Source organism: Oncorhynchus nerka, linkage group LG3 (genome assembly GCF_034236695.1).
Source record: "Oncorhynchus nerka isolate Pitt River linkage group LG3, Oner_Uvic_2.0, whole genome shotgun sequence".
Taxonomy (NCBI): domain Eukaryota; kingdom Metazoa; phylum Chordata; class Actinopteri; order Salmoniformes; family Salmonidae; genus Oncorhynchus; species Oncorhynchus nerka.
This window is the reverse complement of record NC_088398.1, coordinates 3840884-3861466: the sequence shown is the minus strand read 5'-3', so window position 1 is coordinate 3861466 and position 20583 is coordinate 3840884. Positions and strand designations below refer to the sequence as shown.

Here is a 20583-nt window from a genome sequence, read left to right as displayed (position 1 = left end):
CTTGGGGGTACTGTTGGGGGTACTGTTGAGGGTACTGTTGGGGGACTGTTGAGGGTACTGTTGGGGGACTGTTGGGAGGTTGCGGGTACTGTTGCGGGTACTGTTGGGGTACTGTTGAGGGTACTTGTTGCGGGTACTGTTGCGGGTACTGTTGGGGGTACTGTTGGGGGACTGTTGAGGGTACTGTTGGGGGACTGTTGCGGGTACTGTTGCGGGGACTGTTGCGGGGACTGTTGCGGGGGACTGTTGCGGGGGACTGTTGCGGGGACTGTTGCGGGGACTGTTGCGGGTACTGTTCCGGGGACTGTTGCGGGACTGTTGCGGGGACTGTTGCGGGGACTGTTGCGGGGACTGTTGGGAGTACTGTTGGGGGACTGTTGCGGGTACTGTTGGGGGACTGTTGCGGGTACTGTTGGGAGTACTGTTGCGGGGACTGTTGCGGGTACTGTTGCGGGGACTGTTGGGAGTACTGTTGCGGGTACTGTTGGTGGGACTGTTGGGGGACTGTTGGGGGACTGTTGCGGGTACTGTTGCGGGGACTGTTGCGGGTACTGTTGCGGGTACTGTTGCGGGGACTGTTGGGAGTACTGTTGCGGGTACTGTTGGGGGGACTGTTGCGGGTACTGTTGGGGGGACTGTTGGGAGTACTGTTGGGAGTACTGTTGAGGGTACTGTTGCGGGTACTGTTGCGGGGACTGTTGGGAGTACTGTTGGGGGGACTGTTGAGGGTACTGTTGCGGGTACTGTTGCGGGGACTGTTGGGAGTACTGTTGAGGGTACTGTTGCGGGTACTGTTGCGGGGACTGTTGGGAGTACTGTTGCGGGGACTGTTGGGAGTACTGTTGCGGGGACTGTTGGGAGTACTGTTGCGGGTACTGTTGGGAGTACTGTTGAGGGTACTGTTGCGGGTACTGTTGCGGGGACTGTTGGGAGTACTGTTGGGAGTACTGTTGGGGGTACTGTTGGGAGTACTGTTGCGGGTACTGTTGCGGGTACTGTTGGGGGGACTGTTGGGAGTACTGTTGCGGGTACTGTTGCGTGGTACTGTTGCGGGTACTGTTGGGGGACTGTTGGGAGTACTGTTGCGGGTACTGTTGGGGGGACTGTTGGGGGGACTGTTGGGAGTACTGTTGCGGGTACTGTTGGGGGGACTGTTGGGGGTACTGTTGCGGGTACTGTTGCGGGTACTGTTGCGGGTACTGTTGGGGGGACTGTTGGGGTACTGTTGCGGGTACTGTTGCGGGTACTGTTGCGGGTACTGTTGGGGGGACTGTTGCGGGTACTGTTGCGGGTACTGAAAGACTGGAGTTGGAAAACTCTGATGTAGCCCCTACAGCAGAGGCTTCAAAGAAGCTTTAACCCTGATCCTGCAACACCACATATAGTGATGCCCTCATACACTCATCCATACACCCTATCTACACACTTACAGGTTGACCCCCTATCTACACACTGACAGGTTGACCCCCTATCTACACACTGACAGGTTGACCCCCTATCTACACACTGACAGGTTGACCCCCTACCTACACACTTACAGGTTGACCCCCTATCTACACACTTACAGGTTGACCCCCTATCTACACACTGACAGGTTGACCCCCTATCTACACACTTACAGGTTGACCCCCTATCTACACACTGACAGGTTGACCCCCTACCTACACACTTACAGGTTGACCCCCTATCTACACACTGACAGGTTGACCCCCTATCTGCACACTGACAGGTTGACACCCTATCTACACACTTACAGGTTGACCCCCTATCTACACACTGACAGGTTGACCCCCTATCTGCACACTGACAGGTTGACCCCCTACCTGCACACTGACAGGTTGACCCCCTACCTACACACTGACAGGTTGACCCCCTACCTACACACTGACAGGTTGACCCCCTACCTACACACTGACAGGTTGACCCCCTATCTACACACTTACAGGTTGACCCCCTATCTACACACTTACAGGTTGACCCCCTACTTACACACTTACAGGTTGACCCCCTACCTACACACTTACAGGTTGACCCCCTACCTACACACTTACAGGTTGACCCCCTACCTACACACTTACAGGTTGACCCCTACCTACACACTTACAGGTTGACCCCCTACCTACACACTTACAGGTTGACCCCCTACCTACACACATACAGGTTGACCCCTACCTACACACATACAGGTTGACCCCCTACCTACACACTTACAGGTTGACCCCCTACCTACACACTTACAGGTTGACCCCTCACACACTTACAGGGTGACCCCCTACCTACACACTTACAGGTTGACCCCTCACACACTTACAGGGTGACCCCTACCTACACACATACAGGATGACCCCTACCGACACACTTACAGGTTGACCCCCTACATACACACTTACAGGTTGACCCCCTCACACACTTACCGTTTGACCCCTCACACACTTAGAGGTTGACCCCCTACATACACACTTACAGTTTGACCCCCTCACACACTTACAGGTTGACCCCCTCACACAATTACAGGTTGACCCCCAACCTACACACTTACCAGGCAGCGCCCGGCCACACACACGTCATTGGTGCTGGTGTTAACGCAGGGTGTTCCATCTCTCACTCTGTCTGCCTGACTCACGTAGAAGCGATATCCAACCGGCCTACACGTCAGCTCACACTGCTTTTCCACCCCAACTGGAACACACACAGAGGTGTTACACACATTCCATGTCGATAGAATGATTCCATACTGTGTGTGTGTGTGTGTGTGTGTGTGTGTGTGTGTGTGTGTGTGTGTGTGTGTGTGTGTGTGTGTGTGTGTGTGTGTATCTGGCTTGGAGAAGATAAAGCTGAGCGCTGAGCTCCTTTCCATATGTTCAGGAAACTCCAGCCAGACCACATAACCCCACTATCAACCTGAATACTGAGAGAGACGGAGAGAGACGGAGAGAGAGAGAGACGGAGAGACAGAGAGAGTGCGAAAGAAAGAGAGGGAGAGAGAGAGCGAAAGAAAGAGAGGGAGATAGAGGAGAGAGAGAGAGAGAGAGAGAGAGAAAGAAAGAGAGGGAGATGGAGAGAGTGCGAAAGAAAGGAGGGAGAGAGAGAGAGAGAGAGAGAGAGAGTGCGAAAGAAAGAGAGGGAGATAGAGGAGGTGAGAGATAGAGAGAGAGTGCGAAAGAAAGAGGGAGAGATAGAGGAGGAGGGAGAGAGAGAGAGAGAGGGTGCGAAAGAAAGAGAGGGAGATAGAGGAGGAGAGAGAGAGAGAGAGCGAAAGAAACAGAGGGAGAGAGAGAGAGAGAGGGAGAGAGAAAGAGAGAGAGAGAGAGCGAAAGAAAGAGAGGGAGATAGAGGAGAGAGAGAGAGAGAGAGAGAGAGAGTGCGAAAGAAAGAGAGGGAGATAGAGGAGGAGAGAGAGAGAAAGAGAGGGAGATAGAGGAGAGAGAGAGAGAGAGAGAGAGAGAGAGAAAGAGAGAGAGAGAGAGATGAAGAGGGAGAGGAAGAGAGGGAGAGAGAGAGTGGGCGAGAGGGAGAGAGAAAGAAACAAAGAGGGAGATAGAGGAGGAGAGAGAGAGAGAGAGAGAGAGAGAGAGAGAAAGAAAGAGAGGGAGGGAGAGAGATAGAGGAGGAGAGAGAGAGACAGGGGCGGACAGGTAGAAAGGGAAAGACAAAGAAAGTGGGGGGACAGAGGAGAGGTGCGACTGAGAAAGAGGAGACTGAGAAAGATGAGAAATGGGGTCAAATAGAGATCGAAAAAGAGGTAGATAAAAAAAGAGGAAATTAGAGAATCAGAGAATCTGAAAGAAAAGCAGGATGGAGGGACAGAGGAGGGGAGTGAAAGAGTGTAATAGAGACAGACAGATGGAAAGATGGATGGAGAGAGAGAGGAAGAGAGAGATATAGAGGAAGAAATGGAGAGAGGGAGAGAGGAAGAGAGTGAGAAACAGAGAGGAAGAGAGGGAGAGAGAGAAGAGAGGGAGAGAAGGGAAAAGAGGGAGAGAGAGAGATCGAGAGGAAGAGAGGGAGAGAAAGGAAGAGAGGGAGAGAGAGAGAGAAAGAGAGGGGAAGAGAGAGAGAGGAAGAGAGGGAGAGAAAGGGAGAGAGAGAGAGAGAGAAAGAGAGGGGAAGAGAGAGAGAGAGGAAGAGGAAGAGAGAAAGAGGGAGAGGAAGAGAGAGAGAGAGGAAGAGGGATAGAGATAGAGAGGAAGAGGGGAAGAGAGGGAGAGAGAGACATAGAGGAAGAGAGGGAGGGAGAGAGAGAGAGAGAGAGAGAGAGAGAGAGAGGGGAAGAGGGAGAAGAAGAAGAGAGATGAAGAGGGAGAGAAAGAGAGGGAGAGAGAGAGATGAAGAGGGAGAGGAAGAGAGGGAGAGAGAGAGTGGGCGAGAGGGAGAGAAATAGAGAGGAAGAGGGAGAGGAAGAGAGGGAGAGAGAGAGATGAAGAGGGAGAGGAAGAGAGGGGAAGAGAGCGAGAGAGAGAGAGAGAGAGGGAGAGAGGGAGAGAGAGAGAGAGAGGGACAGAGGGAGAGAGAGAGAGAGAGAGAGAGAGAGGAAGAGGGGAGAGAGAGAGAGAGAGAGAGAGAGAGAGAGAGAGGGAGAGAGAGGGAGAGAGAGGAATAGAGAGGAATAGAGCGAGAGACAGAGCGAGAGAGAGACAGAGAGAGGGAGAGAGAGGAAGAGAGCGAGAGAGAGAGGCCCCAAGGGTTAATATGGTGTGTGTGTGTGTCTGTGTGTGGTCATGCGGGGGGCTTGTTCTGAGCCTATGAGGGGTTAGTTAGCTATGTTGCCGTGGGTCTTTATGAAAGAGGGTCTTTGCTAAGCCAATGGAAATATTCAAATTCTGAAAATGTATGTTGATGTATCAATGTGACAGATGAGATTCTTATAAGAAGCTCCTGTATTATCCTGTCTGACAGTGCTGACAGTCACTATGCAGTAAGTGTACATTAAAGAGGGGAAAGAGAGAGTAACTGTCATTAATCACTATTAACCACTACTTTTATCATTCCCATTCATCCTCCCAGTCTGTCCTCTCTCCATTCTCCAGATGGAACTTTTACACCACACAGTTGGCAGAGAAAGAGAGATAAAAAGAGAAGAGAGAGAGAGAGAGAGAGAGAGAGAGAGAGAGAGAGAGAGATAAAAAGAGAGATAGAGAAAGAGAGATAAAAAGAGAGAGTGAGAGAGAGAGAGCGAGAAAGAGGGAAAGGAAGAATTCCCACCCCCCTCTCTTGTTCTCTCTATCAGTCGTAGTTATCTTTGAGAGATTAGACTGGAGACAGTAACAGAATGAGAGAGTGAAGAGAGAGAGGGAGAGCAAGAGAGAAAGAAAGAGAGTGTGAGAGAGAGAGTGAGAGAAAGAGAGCGAGAAAGGGGGAAAGGAAGAATTCCCACCCCCCTCTCTTATTCTCTCTATCAGTCGTAGTTATCTTTGAGAGATTAGACTGGAGACAGTAACAGAATGAGAGAGTGAAGAGAGAGAGGGAAAGCAAGAGAGAAAGAAAGAGAGTGTGTGAGAGAGAGTGAGAGAAAGAGAGTGAGAAAGGGGGAAAGGAAGAATTCCCACCCCTCCCTCACCATCTTTCTCTATTTGAGTCCCATCCATATTTCCTTCCCTTCATCATTGCAGTACTCTCTCTCCCTTTCTCTCATCCACTCTGCATCTCCTCCCCCTCCTCCCTCCCTCTCCCTCTCTCCCTTTCTCTCATCCACTCTGCATCTCCTCCCTCCTCCCTCCCTCCCCTCTCTCCCTTTCTCTCATCCACTCTGCATCTCCTCCCCCTCCCCTCTCCCTCCCTCTCCCCTCTCCCTCCCTTTCTCTCATCAACTCTGCATCTCCTCCCCTCCTCCCTCCCTCCCTCTCTCTCCCTTTCTCTCATCCACTCTGCATCTCCTCCCCCTCCCTCTCTCTCCCTCCCCTCCTCTCTCCCTCCCTCTCTCCCTTTCTCTCATCAACTCTGCATCTCCTCCCCCTCCTCCCTCCCTCCCTCTCTCTCTCCCTTTCTCTCATCCACTCTGCATCTCCTCCCCCTCCCTCTCTCCCTCCCTCTCCCTCTCTCTCTCCCTTTCTCTCATCAACTCTGCATCTCCTCCCCCTCCTCCCTCCCTCCTCTCTCTCTCCCTTTCTCTCATCCACTCTGCATCTCCTCCCCTCCTCCCTCCCTCCCTCTCTCCCTCCCTCTCTCCCTCCCTCCCTCTCTCTCTCCCTTTCTCTCATCCACTCTGCATCTCCTCCCCCTCCTCCCTCCCTCCCTCTCTCCCTCCCTCTCCCTTTCTCTCATCCACTCTACATCACCTCCCCTCATCCCTCCCTCCCTCTCTCTCCCTCCCTTTCTCTCATCCACTCTGCATCTCCTCCCCCTCCTCCCTCCCTCCCTCTCCCCCTCCCTCTCTCTCTCTCCCTTTCTCTCATCCACTCTGCATCTCCTCCCCCCTCTCTCTCTCCCTCCCTCTCTCTCTCTCCCTCCCTCTCTCTCCCTCCCTCTCTCTCTCTCCCTCCCTCCCTCTCTCTCTCCCTCCCTCCCTCCCTCCCTCTCTGCTGAGCTTAGTTTTCAGACAGTGTAAACATACGTAGTCTAAATATACTTTCCGGCTATCGCTGTCCTAAACAAACTCCGGAGAGAGAGAAAGAGAGGCAGCGAGACAGGAAGTGGGGAGGACGAGTACTCAGAGAGGGGATGAGCTGCAAAAAACAACAAAAAAAACACCTGCACACCCTAACGTCAATACCACAATGCTAACTTTTATAAACTCAGCAAAAAAAGAAACATCCCTTTTTCAGGACCCTGTCTTTCAATGATAATTTGGAAAAATCCAAAATACTACACAGATCTTCATTGCAAAGGGTTTAAACACTGTTTCCTATGCTTGTTCAATGAACCATAAACAATTAATGAACATACACCTGTGGAACGGTCATTAAGACACTAACAGCTTACAGACGATAGGCAATTAAGGTTACAGTTATGAAAACTTAGGACACTAAAGAGGCCTTTCTACTGACTGAAAAAAACAAAAAGAAAGATGCCCAGGGTCCCTGCCCATCTGCGTGAACGTGCCTTAGGCATTCTGCAGGGAGGCATGAGGACTGCAGATGTGACCTGGGCAATAAATTGCAATGGCCGTACTGTGAGACGCCTAAGACAGCGCTACAGGGAGACAGGACGGACAGCTGCTATGAATGAACACCATGCACATCCTAGTGCTGTGAATGTTGTCATGACTGAATTCTGGAAGGAAATGAAATAAATCACTGTGTAGCTAGCATGTAGTGATATCAACAATAACTATTTAGATGAGCATAATTGATTGACACTACAAGTTAGTTTAAGGGTCAGGTACATGCTAATATCCTGTATGTTGAGTTCAGTTGTGTGGAGCAGGAACAGCAGTTAGTAAACACAGACGTCCAGTATGTAGACAGAGGAAGTGAGTGGAGTGGTCTGTTGGCAAAGGGACATACTGTATATACACCTGTAAATATATGTACGCTGCGCGCGCGCGCGCGCACGCACGCACGCACGCACACACACACACACACACACACACACACACACACACACACACACACACACACACACACACACACACACACACACACACACACACACACACACACACACACACACACACACACACACACACACACACACACACCTGAGGAAAGGCTTTGTCTGGACAGCTTGTCTCTCCAGTCCTACCCTGACCATGACTCTTTCAACATAGATATAAGCTCAGTCCACATAGATCAGCCCTTCCCTAACCATGACTCTCATCATAGATATACAGCCTCAGTCAACATAGATCAGCCCTACCCTGACCATGACTCTCAACATAGATATACAGCCTCAGTCCACATAGATCAGTCCTACCATGACCATGACTCTCAACATAGATATACAGCCTCAGTCCACATAGATCAGTCCTACCCTGACCATGACTCTCTCTCAACATAGATATGCAGCCTCAGTCCACATAGATCAGACCTACCCTGACCATGACTCTCTCAACATAGATATACAGCCTCAGTCCACATAGATCAACCCTACTCTGACCATGACTCTCTCTCAACATAGATACACAGCCTCAGTCCACATAGATCAGACCTACCTTTAGCATGGCTCTCTCCCAACATAGATATACAGCCTCAGTCCACATAGATCAGACCTACCCTGACCACGACTCTCTCTCAACATAGATATACAGTCTCAGTCCACATAGATCAGACCTACCCTAACCATGACTCTGAACATAGATATACAGCATCAGTCCACATAGATCAGACCTACCCTGACCACGACTCTCTCTCAACATAGATATACAGTCTCAGTCCACATAGATCAGACCTACCCTAACCATGACTCTGAACATAGATATACAGCATCAGTCCACATAGATCAGACCTACCCTGACCATGACTCTCTCTCAACATAGATATACAGCATCAGTCCACATAGATCAGACCTACCCTGACCATGACTCTCTCTCAACATAGATCTGCAGCCTCAGTCCACAAAGATCAGACCTACCTTTACCATGACTCTCTCTCAACATAGATATGCAGTCTCAGTCCACATAGATCAGACCTACCCTGACCATGATTCTCAACATAGATATACAGCCTCAGTCCACATAGATCAGTCCTACCCTGACCATGACTCTCTCCCAACATAGATATACAGCCTCAGTCCACATAGATCAGACCTACCCTAACCATGACTCTCTCTCAACATAGATATACAGCCTCAGTCCACATAGATCAGACTTACCATGACTCTCAACATAGATATACAGCCTCAGTCCACATAGATCAGACCTACCCTAACCATGACTCTCTCTCAACATAGATATACAGCCTCAGTCCACATAGATCAGACCTACCATGACTCTCAACATAGATATACAGCCTCAGCCAACATAGATCAGACCTACCCTGACCATGACTCTATCTCAACATAGATCAGCCCTACCCTGACCATGGCTCTCATCATAGCTACACAGCTTCAGTCCACATGGATCAGCACTTACCTGACCATGACTCTCAACATAGATATACAGCCTCAGTCCACATAGATCAGCCCTACCCTGACCATGGCTCTCATCATAGCTACACAGCTTCAGTCCACATGGATCAGCACTTACCTGACCATGACTCTCAACATAGCTATACAGCCTCAGTCCACATAGAGTCATGGTCAGGGTAGATCTGATCAATGTGGACTGAGGCTGTGTAGCTATGATGAGAGCCATGGTCAGGGTAGGACTGATCTATGTTGCGAGAGAGTCATGGTCAGCGTAGGTCTGATCTATGTGGACTGAGGCTGTATATCTATGTTGAGAGTCATGGTCAGGTAAGGGCTGATCTATGTGGACTGAAGCTGTGTAGCTATGATGAGAGCCATGGTCAGGGTAGGACTGATCTATGTTGCGAGAGAGTCATGGTCAGCGTAGGTCTGATCTATGTGGACTGAGGCTGTATATCTATGTTGAGAGTCATGGTCATGGTAGGACTGATCTATGTGGACTGAGTCTGTATATCTATGTTGAGCGTCATGGTCAGGTAAGGTCTGATCTATGTGGACTGAAGCTGTGTAGCTATGATGAGAGCCATGGTCAGGGTAGGGCTGATCTATGTTGAGATAGAGTCATGGTCAGGGTAGGTCTGATCTATCTCAACATAGATCAGTCCTACCCTGATCATGACTCTCATCATAGCTATACAGCCTCAGTCCACATAGATCAGACCTACCCTGACCATGACTCTATCTCAACATAGATCAGTCCTACCCTGACCATGACTCTATCTCAACATAGATCAGCACTTACCTGACCATGACTCTCATCATAGCTATACAGCCTCAGTCCACATAGATCAGACCTACCCTGACCATGACTCTATCTCAACATAGATCAGTCCTACCCTGACCATGGCTCTAATCATAGCTACACAGCTTCAGTCCACATAGATCAGCACTTACCTGACCATGACTCTCATCATAGCTATACAGCCTCAGTCCACATAGATCAGCACTTACCTGACCATGACTCTCATCATAGCTATACAGCCTCAGTCCACATAGATCAGACCTACCCTGACCATGACTCTATCTCAACATAGATCAGCCCTACCCTGACCATGGCTCTCATCATGCAGCTCAGTTTCCACCTCATTTTGTGGGCAGTGAGCACATAGCCTGTCTTCTTTTGACAGCCATGTCTGCCTACGGCGGCCTTTCTCAATAGCAAGGCTATGCTCACTGAGTCTGTACATAGTCAAAGCTTTCCTTAATTTTGGGTCAGTCACAGTGGTCAGGTATTCTGCCGCTGTGTACTCTCTGTTTAGGGCCAAATAGCATTCTAGTTTGCTCTGTTTTTTTGTGAATTCTTTCCAATGTGTCAAGTAATTATCTTTTTGTTTTCTCATGATTTGGTTGGGTCTAATTGTGCTGTCCTGGGGCTCTGTAGGTTGTGTGTCTCTCTCTCTCCCTCCTCTCCCTCCCTCCCCCCTCTCTCTCTCCCTCCTTCCCTCCTTACTTCTCTCCCTCCTCTCTTTTTATAGCACCTTCCAAAATATATCTGGAACCACCAATCCGATTGTGAGTTGCAGTGGATTGGGCAGGCCAGGGGAGGTTTGTCAAACACCTAAACAATGGTCTTACTTAAACAATCATATACACAACAACTACATACACATTAACAGGTGTGTGTGCATGTGTGTGTCTGTGTCTGTCTCTGTGTGTGTGTGTGTGTGTGTGTGTGTGTGTGTGTGTGTGTGTGTGTGTGTGTGTGTGTGTGTAACTTACCCTGAGTGAAAGGTTCCCAGTCGTACAGTCTGCCCATAAACTCCTGGTTGTTGTAGGAAGCGCACTGCTCTGCTCTGGAGTCTGCACCTCCTACACATACCTGACAGACAGAGGGAGGGAGGGAGGGAGGGGGAGGGAGGGGAGGGAGGGAGGGAGGGAGGGAGGGAGGGAGGGAGGGAGGAGGGAGGGAGGGAGGGACAAGTACATGTCAGTATTGTAGATCTCAAGTATTGACAATTGAGGCTATAATATCATGCCCAACCCTAAGGCTGGCTAGTACACTAGGTGGATGGAGAAACAGAGAAGAAGAGATGAGAGAGAGAGTCATACAAATTAAGAGGGCAAGCATAAAATGGGAGAGAGGTATTAGTCAGACACACACACACACACACACACACACACACACACACACACACACACACACACACACACACACACACACACACACACCATTGTCTCATGATCGCTCTGACAGTGGGCCGATGCACTAAGCAGCATATGGAAATAATAGACTCTCTGGGATCAGCCACACACACATAAATCCACCCAGCTTTTCTATCCAACACTGAGCTGTATGTCTGAGTGTGTGTGTGTGTGTGTGTGTGTGTGTGTGTGTGTGTGTGTGTGTGTGTCTATGCACGTGCGAGTCAGGCCAATAGAGAAGTACTGGAGACAGTTTGAGCATTCTGAAGGGAGTGAGGAGAGTGAAACTACAGTTGGAGTCTAACCCTGCACACCTGATATATTTCTCCAATAGAGGAACAGTGAAGATCATAGTACCACCTGTAAATCACTTTAACCCCCAGAGGGACACACACACACAAAGCACTAATAAAGAGGGCAGAAGGAGTTCAGTTACTAAGTGACAGTACTTACTCACGGTGTTAATACTAGAAAGGCCTGAAGCCGTCGGCATGCTTCGGTTCAGCCTTCACCTAGCCGAGGACCAAACATAGGTGCTCTCGTACTCCCTTAAAAGACCTTTGCGTTCAAATTTAGAAAAAACTGCAAAGGTACTGTTTGTCCATCTTGAGACGCCGTAGCCAGTAAACACTTCCTCAAAATAGTCAGAATTACTGTTTTTCCCAATTGTTTACACACTAAAACTGGAACTTGGAACGCAATGACCGAAACCTGAAACTCATGTACCAAATCCCTGAAACCAAGTCTGCAAAATTGCAAGCACAATTCCTGCTTTACACTTTTCAATTCTATATCAAACATTTTGCAAAACACTACACACAGTTTTCTACGTTAGGCACAACATTAAACGTTAAATTATCTTTAGTCCCTTTGGAAAGCAACTCCAATCACAATACCAAGCTCTATACACCAATTGGCAACAGCCACACCTCACAGGTGTAAACGCTGCTGAATTGTTCACTTAGAAATCAGAGCTTTAGCACTATAAAAGGCCACAGATGAGCTCTCCTGTTGTGGAGGAAAATGGAAGTCAATGGTGAAGCAAGAGCTAGAGGTGAAGGAGGAGGAGGAGGACGGACGGACAGTTGTCTCAGATCAGGGCCACATTGGTTGACCATGTGCTCAACCATGGATTGAGTATGAGGGAGGCTGGGCAGAGAGCTCAGCCCAACCTGAGCTGCTACACGGTTGCATCTATCATCCGTACATTCAGAAATAACAACCGGTAAGTTACCTACCATCTTTATGTATACTGAATTCCGACATACCGTTAGGCCTACAGTGGGGAGAACAAGTATTTGATACACTGCCGATTTTGCAGGTTTTCCTACTTGCAAAGCATGTAGAGGTCTGTAATTTTATCATAGGTACACTTCAACTGTGAGAGACAGAATCTAAAACAAAAATCCAGAAAATCACATTGTATGATTTTTAAGTAATTAATTTGCATTTTATTGCATGACATAAGTATTTGATCTCTCTCTCACTCTCTCCTCGCTATCTTCCACTGTCTCCTCTCTTTCTTCCACTCTCTCCTCTCTTTCTTCCACTCTCTCCTCTCTATCTTCTCTCTCTCTCCTCTCTTTCTTCCTCTCTCTCCTCTTTCTTCCACTCTCTCCTCTCTCTCTCCTCGCTATCTTCTCTCCCTCTCCTCTCTTTCTTCCGCTCTCTCCTCTATCTTCCGCTCTCTCCTCTCTATCTTCCGCTCTCTCCTCTCTATCTTCCGCTCTCTCCTCTATATCTTCCACCCTCTCCTCTTTCTTCCACTCTCACCTTTCTATCTTCTCTCTCTCTCTTCTCTTTCTTCCACTCTCTCCTCTCTATCTTCTCTCTCTCTCTCCTCTCTTTCTTCCACTCTCTCCTCTCTTTCTTCTCTCTCTCTCCTCTCTTTCTTCCACTCTCTCCTCTCTCTCTCTCCTCGCTATCTTCTCTCTCTCTCCCCTCTCTTTCTTCCACTCTCTCCTCTCTCTTCTCTCTCTCGCTCTCCTCTCTTTCTCCCACTCTCTCCTCTCTATCTTCTCTCTCTCTCTCTCCTCTATCTTCCACTCTCTCCTCTCTTTCTTCCACTCTCTCCTCTCTCTTCTCTCTCCTCTTTCTTCCACTCTCTCCTCGCTATCTTCTCTCTCTCTCTCCTCTCTTTCTTCCACTCTCTCCTCTCTTTCTTCCACTCTCTCCTCTCTTTCTTCCACTCTCTCCTCGCTATCTTCCACTGTCTCCTCTCTTTCTTCCACGCTCTCCTCTCTTTCTTCCACGCTCTCCTCTCTCTCTCCTCGCTATCTTCCACTGTCTCCTCTCTTTCTTCCACTCTCCTCTATATCTTCTCTCTCTCTCCTCTCTTTATTCCACTCTCTCCTCTTTCTTCCACTCTCTCCTCTTTCTTCCACTGTCTCCTCTCTTTCTTCCACTCTCTCTCCTCTCTCCTCTTTCTTCCACTATCTCCTCTCTATCTTCTCTCTCTCTCCTCTCCTTCTTCCTCTCTCTCCTCTCTTTCTTCCACTCTCTCCTCTCTCTCTCCTCGCTATCTTCTCGCTCTCTCCTCTCTTTCTTCCGCTCTCTCCTCTTTATCTTCCACTCTCTCCTCTCTTTCTTCCATCCTCTCCTCTTTCTTCCACTCTCACCTCTCTATCTTCTCTATTTCTTCCACTCTCTCCTCTCTTTCTTCCACTCTCTCCTCTCTTTCTTCTCGCTCTCTCTCTCCTCTCTTTCTTCCACTCTCTCCTCTCTCTCTCCTCGCTATCTTCTCTCTCTCCTCTCTTTCTTCCACGCTGTCCTCTCTCCTCTCCATCTTTCTTCCACTCTCTCCTCTCTCTCTCCTCTCTTTCTTCCACTCTCTCCTCTATCTTCCACTCTCTCCTCTATCTTCCACTCTCTCTTCTTTCTTCCACTCTCTCCTCTCTTTCTTCCACTCTCTCCTCGCTATCTTCTCCCTCTCTCCTCTCTTCCACTCCATCTTCTCTCTATGTTCTCTCTCTCTATCTCTCTCTCTCTCTCTCTCCTCTCTTTCTTCCACTCTCTCCTCTCTTTCTTCCACTCTCTCCTCTATCTTCTCTCTCTCTCTCCTCTTTCTTCCACTCTCTCCTCGCTATCTCTCTCTCCTCTCTTTCTTCCACTCTACCTTCTCTCTATCTTCTCTTCTCTCTCTCCTCTCTTTCTTCCACTCTATCTTCTCTCTCTCTCCTCTTTCTTCCACTCTCTCCTCGCTATCTTCTCTCTCTCTCCTCTCTTTCTTCCACTCTCTCCTTTCTTCCACTCTCTCCTCTTTCTTCCACTCTCTCCTCTCTTTCTTCCACTGTCTCCTCTCTCTTCCACTCTCTCTTCTTTCTTCCACTCTCTCCTCTCTTTCTTCCACTCTCTCCTCGCTATCTTCTCCCTCTCTCCTCTCTTCCACTCCATCTTCTCTCTATGTTCTCTCTCTCTATCTTCTCTCTCTCTCTCCTCTCTTTCTTCCACTCTCTCCTCTCTTTCTTCCACTCTCTCCTCTATCTTCTCTCTCTCTCTCCTCTTTCTTCCACTCTCTCCTCGCTATCTTCTCTCTCTCCTCTCTTTCTTCCACTCTACCTTCTCTCTATCTTCTCTTCTCTCTCTCCTCTCTTTCTTCCACTCTATCTTCTCTCTCTCTCCTCTTTCTTCCACTCTCTCCTCGCTATCTTCTCTCTCTCTCCTCTCTTTCTTCCACTCTCTCCTTTCTTCCACTCTCTCCTCTTTCTTCCACTCTCTCCTCTCTTTCTTCCACTGTCTCCTCTCTCTTCTCTCTCTCCTCTCTTTCTTCCACTCTCTCCTCTCTCTTCTCTCTCTCCTCTCTTTCTTCCACTCTATCTTCTCTCTCTCTCTTTCTTCCACTCTCCACTCTTTCTTCCACTCTCTCCTCTCTATCTTCTCTCTTCCACTCTCTCCTCTCTTCCACTCTCTCCCCTCTTTCTTCCACTCTCTCCTCTCTTTCTTCCACTCTCTCCTCTCACTCTCTCTCTCTCTCCTCTCTTTCTTCTCTCTCTCTCTCTCTCCTCTCTTTCTTCCACTTTCCCCTCTCTCTCCTCTCTTTCTTCCACTCTCTCCTCTCTATCGTCTCTATCTTCTCTCTCTCCTCTCTATCTTCTCTCTCTCCTCTCTTTCTTCCACTCTCTCCTCTCTCTTCTCTTTCTTCCACTCTCTCCTCTCTCTCCTCTCTTTCTTCCACTCTCTCCTCTCTCTCTCCTCGCTATCTTCTCTCTCTCCTCTCTTTCTTCCACGCTCTCCTCTCTCCTCTCCATCTTTCTTCCACTCTCTCTCTCTCTCTCCTCTCTTTCTTCCACTCTCTCTTCTTTCTTCCACTCTCTCCTCTCTTTCTTCCACTCTCTCCTCGCTATCTTCTCCTCTCTCCTCTCTTCCACTCCATCTTCTCTCTATGTTCTCTCTCTCTATCTTCTCTCTCTCTCTCCTCTCTTTCTTCCACTCTCTCTCCTCTCTTTCTTCCACTCTCTCCTCTATCTTCTCTCTCTCCTCTCTTTCTTCCACTCTCTCCTCTATCTTCTCTCTCTCTCTCCTCTTTCTTCCACTCTCTCCTCGCTATCTTCTCTCTCTCTCTCTTTCTTCCACTCTACCTCTCTCTATCTTCTCTTCTCTCTCTCCTCTCTTTCTTCCACTCTATCTTCTCTCTCTCCTCTTTCTTCCACTCTCCTCGCTATCTTTCTCTCTCTCCTCTCTTTCTTCTCTCTCCTTTCTTCCACTCTCTCCTCTTTCTTCCACTCTCTCTCTCTTTCTTCCACTGTCTCCTCTCTTTCTTCCACTGTCTCCTCTCTCTTCTCTCTCTCCTCTCTTTCTTCCACTCTCTCCTCTCTCTTCTCTCTCTCCTCTCTTTCTTCCACTCTATCTTCTCTCTCTCTCTTTCTTCCACTCTCCACTCTTTCTTCCACTCTCTCCTCTATCTTCTCTCTCTTCCACTCTCTCCTCTCTTCCACTCTCTCCCCTCTTTCTTCCACTCTCTCCTCTCTTTCTTCCACTCTCTCCTCTCACTCTCTCTCTCTCCTCTCTTCTCTCTCTCTCTCTCTCCTCTCTTTCTTCCACTTTCCCCTCTCTCTCCTCTCTTTCTTCCACTCTCTCCTCTCTATCGTCTCTATCTTCTCTCTCTCCTCTCTATCTTCTCTCTCTCCTCTCTTTCTTCCACTCTCTCCTCTCTCTTCTCTCTTTCTTCCACTCTCTCCTCTCTCTCCTCTCTTTCTTCCACTCTCTCCTCTCTCTCCTCTCTTTCTTCCACTCTCTCCTCTCTCTTCTCTCTCTCCTCTCTTTCTTCCACTCTCTCCTCTCTCTTCTCTCTCTCCTCTTTCTTCCACTCTCTCTCTCTCTCCTCTCTTTCTTCCACTCTCTCCTCTCTCTCCTCTCTTTCTTCCTCTCTCCTCTATCTCCTCTCTTTCTTCCCTCTCTCCTCTCTCTTCTCTCTCTCCTCTCTTTCTTCCACTCTCTCCTCTCTCCTCTCTCTCCTCTCTTTCTTCCACTCTCTCCTCTCTCTCTCCTCTCTTTCTTCCACTCTCTCCTCTCTCTCCTCTCTTTCTTCCACTCTCTCCTCTCTCTCCTCTCTTTCTTCCAATCTCTCTCCTCTCTTTCTTCCACTCTCTCCTCTTTCTTCCACTCTCTCCTCTCTTTCTTCCACTCTCTCCTCTTTCTTTAACTCTCTCCTCTCTTTCTTCCACTCTCTCCTCTCTATCTTCCACTCTCTCTCTTTCTTCCACTCTCTCCTCTCTTTCTTCCACTCTCTCCTCTCTTTCTTCTACTCTCTCTTCCACTCTCCTCTTGCTCTCTCCTCTCTTTCTTCCACTCTCTCCTCTCTTTCTTCCACTCTCTCCTCTCTATCTTCTCTCTCTTCTCTCTTTCTTCCACTCTCTCCTCTCTTCCACTCTCTCCCCTCTTTCTTCCACTCTCTCCTCTCTTTCTTCCACTCTTTCTTCCACTCTCTCCTCTCTCTCCTCTCTTTCTTCCACTCTCTCCTCTCTCTCCTCTCTTTCTTCCACTCTCTCCTCTATCTCCTCTCTTTCTTCCACTCTCTCCTCTCTCTTCTCTCTCTCCTCTCTTTCTTCCACTCTCTCCTCTCTCTCTCTCTTTCTTCCACTCTCTCCTCTCTCTCCTCTCTTTCTTCCACTCTCTCCTCTCTCTCTCCTCTCTTTCTTCCACTCTCTCCTCTCTCTCCTCTCTTTCTTCCAATCTCTCTCTCCTCTTTCTTCCACTCTCTCCTCTTTCTTCCACTCTCTCCTCTCTTTCTTCCACTCTCTCCTCTTTCTTTAACTCTCTCCTCTCTTTCTTCCACTCTCTCCTCTCTATCTTCCACTCTCTCTTTCTTCCTCTCTCCCTCTCTTTCTTCCACTCTCTCCTCTCTTTCTTCTACTCTCTCTTCCACTCTCCTCTTGCTCTCTCCTCTCTTTCTTCCACTCTCTCCTCTCTTTCTTCCACTCTCTCCTCTCTATCTTCTCTCTCTTCTCTCTTTCTTCCACTCTCTCCTCTTCCACTCTCTCCCCTCTTTCTTCCACTCTCTCCTCTCTTTCTTCCACTCTCTCCTCTCACTCTCCCCTCTCTTTCTTCCACTCTCCCCTCTCTTTCTTCCACTCTCCCCTCTATCTTCTCTCTCTCTCTCTCTCCTCTCTTTCTTCTCTCTCTCTCTCCTCTCTTTCTTCCACTCTCCCCTCTCTCTCTCCTCTCTTTCTTCCCCTCTTTCTTTCTCTCTCCTCTCCCTCTTCTCTCTTTTGTTCTCTCGCCCTCTCTCTCCTTCTTCCAGTCACACAGCTGTCACCAACAGCTGGAAAGTTTAAAAAGACACTCTACTCATCTGGACAGTCAAGTGAACATACACACTCACACACTCACACACATACGCACGTACACCACCAGTTTAAAAAAATAACCCGTGACTGTTTATGTCAATGAGAGAATGTGTGAAAAATACGTTCAAAAGGTTCATACAATGGATTGTGGGTGCTTCAGTGTGTGTGTGTGTGTATAAACAGTAAAGAACAGTGAATGGAGGAGAAGAGCCTAATGAATAGATGGAGGCTAGAGAAACAGTCAGAAAGAGAAAGGGTGTGTTGTCATGTATGTGTTATTGTCTAGGTACTGCAGGCAGGAGTTACATGGTTCTCTTCTTATAGCGTTTAGTGTGTGTAAAACAGAGGGAGGCTAAGTGACTGAATAGGGAGTGAGAAATTCAATGTGTAGAATGTGTGTGTACTATGAGTTTACTATGTGTTTTATGAGCAGCAGAGAGGGTCTGTGGAATTGTAAGGGAATGCATATTTTTTTCCTTTTAACTGTATATGTGTGCGTGTGTGTGCTTGCGTGCATGCATGTGTGTGTGTGTGTGTGGGTGCGCACTTGTGTGTGTGCGTGTGTGTGCGTGTTTGTTTGCCTGCGTGCGTGTGTAGGCAGGGTTATACGTTTCTCTATATCTACATTGCTTGGGAGAGTCTGAATACAGGGGTGAATGAATAGATGGAAAAGGGAGGGGTAAAGTGACAGGGGGAGGAGAGAAAGAGTGAGAGTTTTGTGACAGTATTGAAACTGAAGAAAGAGGAGAAAGAGAGAGAGAGTTGTGACAGTATTGAAACTGAAGAAAGAGGAGAAAGAGAGTGAGGGTTTTGTGACAGTATTGAAACTGAAGAAAGAGGAGAAAGAGAGGCAATGGGGAAATGAAAGAAGAAGGGTGTAATAAATCAACTGTTACAGACGTCAGAAACATGGAACAGAAACATTCCTAGAATAACACAGAACTTCAGTGATCTACGGAATCTTCTCACAACAAGTCTACAGTGGCAAGAAATGTATGTGAACCCTTTGGAATGACCTGCATTTCTGCATCAATTGGTCATCAAATTTGATTGGATCTTCATCTAGGTCACAACAATAGACAAACACATGTATTTTTCTTGTCTATATTGAATACATAATGTAAACATTCACAGTGTAGGTTGGAAAAAGTATGTGAACTCCTAGGCTAATGACTGCTCCAAAAGCTAATTGGAGTCAGGAGTCAGCTAACCTGGAGTCCAATCAATGAAACAAGATTGGAGATGTTGGTTAGAGCTTCCTTTCCCTATAAAAAAACACTTATAAAATGTGAGTTTTCTATTCACAAGAAGCATTGGTGTCACGTTCGTTATAAGGAATGAACCAAGGTGCAGCGTGGTAGGCGTACATTTTCCTTTTAATAAAAGAACACCGAACACAATCAACAAAATCAACGAACGAAACGTGAAGCTGTACAAATAGTGCTGACAGGCAACAAGATCCCACAAACACAAACACAATGGGGAAAATGGCTACCTAAATATGATCCCCAATCAGAGACAACGATAAACAGCTGCCTCTGAATGGGAACCATATCAGGCCAACATAGATATACAAATGACCTAGATGACCCACCCTAGTTACACCCTGACCAAACCAACATAGAGAATAACAGGCTCTCTATGGTCAGGGCATGACAATTTGCTGATGTAAACCATGCCTCAAACAAAAGAGATCTCAGAATACCTAAGATTAAGAATTGTTGACTTGCATAAATCTGGAAAGGTTCACAAAAGTATCTCTAAAAGCCTTGATGTTCATCAGTCCACGGTAAGACAAATTGTCAATAAATGTAGAAAGTTCAGCACTGTTGCTACTCTCCCTAGGAGTGGCCGTCCTCCTGCAAAGATGACTGCAAGAGCACAGTGCAGAATGCTCAATGAGGTTAAGAAGAATCCTAGAGTGTTAGCTAAAGACTTACAGAAATCTCTGGAATGGTGTTCATGGGAGGACACCACAGAAGAAGCCACCGCTGTCCAAAAAAAAACATTGCTGCACGTATGACGTTTGCAAAAGTGCACCTGGATGTTCCACAGCGCTACTGGCAAAATATTCTGTGGAGAGATGAAACTACAGTTGATTTGTTTGGAAGGATGGAACACACAACACTGTGTGTGGAGAGAAAAAGGCACAGCACACAAACATCAAAACCTAATCCCAACTGTAAAGCATGGTGGAGGGAGTATCATGGTTTGGGGCTGCTTTGCTGGCTGCTGCAGGGCCTGGACAGCTTGCTATCACCGACCGAAAAATGAGTTACCAAGTTAATCAAGACATTTTGAAGGAGAATGTTAGGCTATCTGTCCTCCAATTGAAGCTCAACAGAAGTTGGGTGATAAAACAGGACAACGACCCAAAACACAGAAGTAAATCAAGAACAGAATGGCTTCAACAGAAGAAAATACGCCTTCTGGAGTGGCCCAGTCAGAGTCCTGAACTCAACCCAATTGAGATGCTGTGGCATGACCTCAAGAGAGTAGTTCACACCAGACATCCCAAGAATATTGCCGAACTGAAACAGTTTTGTAAAGAGGGATGGCCCAAAATTCCTCCTGACTGTTGTGCAGGTCTGAT

At 47.9% G+C, this 20583-nt stretch overlaps 1 protein-coding gene across 2 annotated transcripts in view; it reads right to left on the bottom strand.

The window, feature by feature from the left end:
- LOC115125283 (ADAMTS-like protein 4) overlaps positions 1–20583 on the bottom strand; it is a 99275-nt gene that overhangs the window by 37450 nt on the left and 41242 nt on the right. For both annotated transcript variants that reach the window (XM_065007183.1, XM_065007191.1), the window contains exons 5-6: positions 10783–10882; positions 2540–2679 (exon numbers count right to left, since the gene is read on the bottom strand). In XM_065007183.1, coding sequence (XP_064863255.1) covers positions 2540–2679; positions 10783–10882 — 240 coding nt within the window. The remainder of the gene's footprint in view (positions 1–2539; positions 2680–10782; positions 10883–20583) is intronic.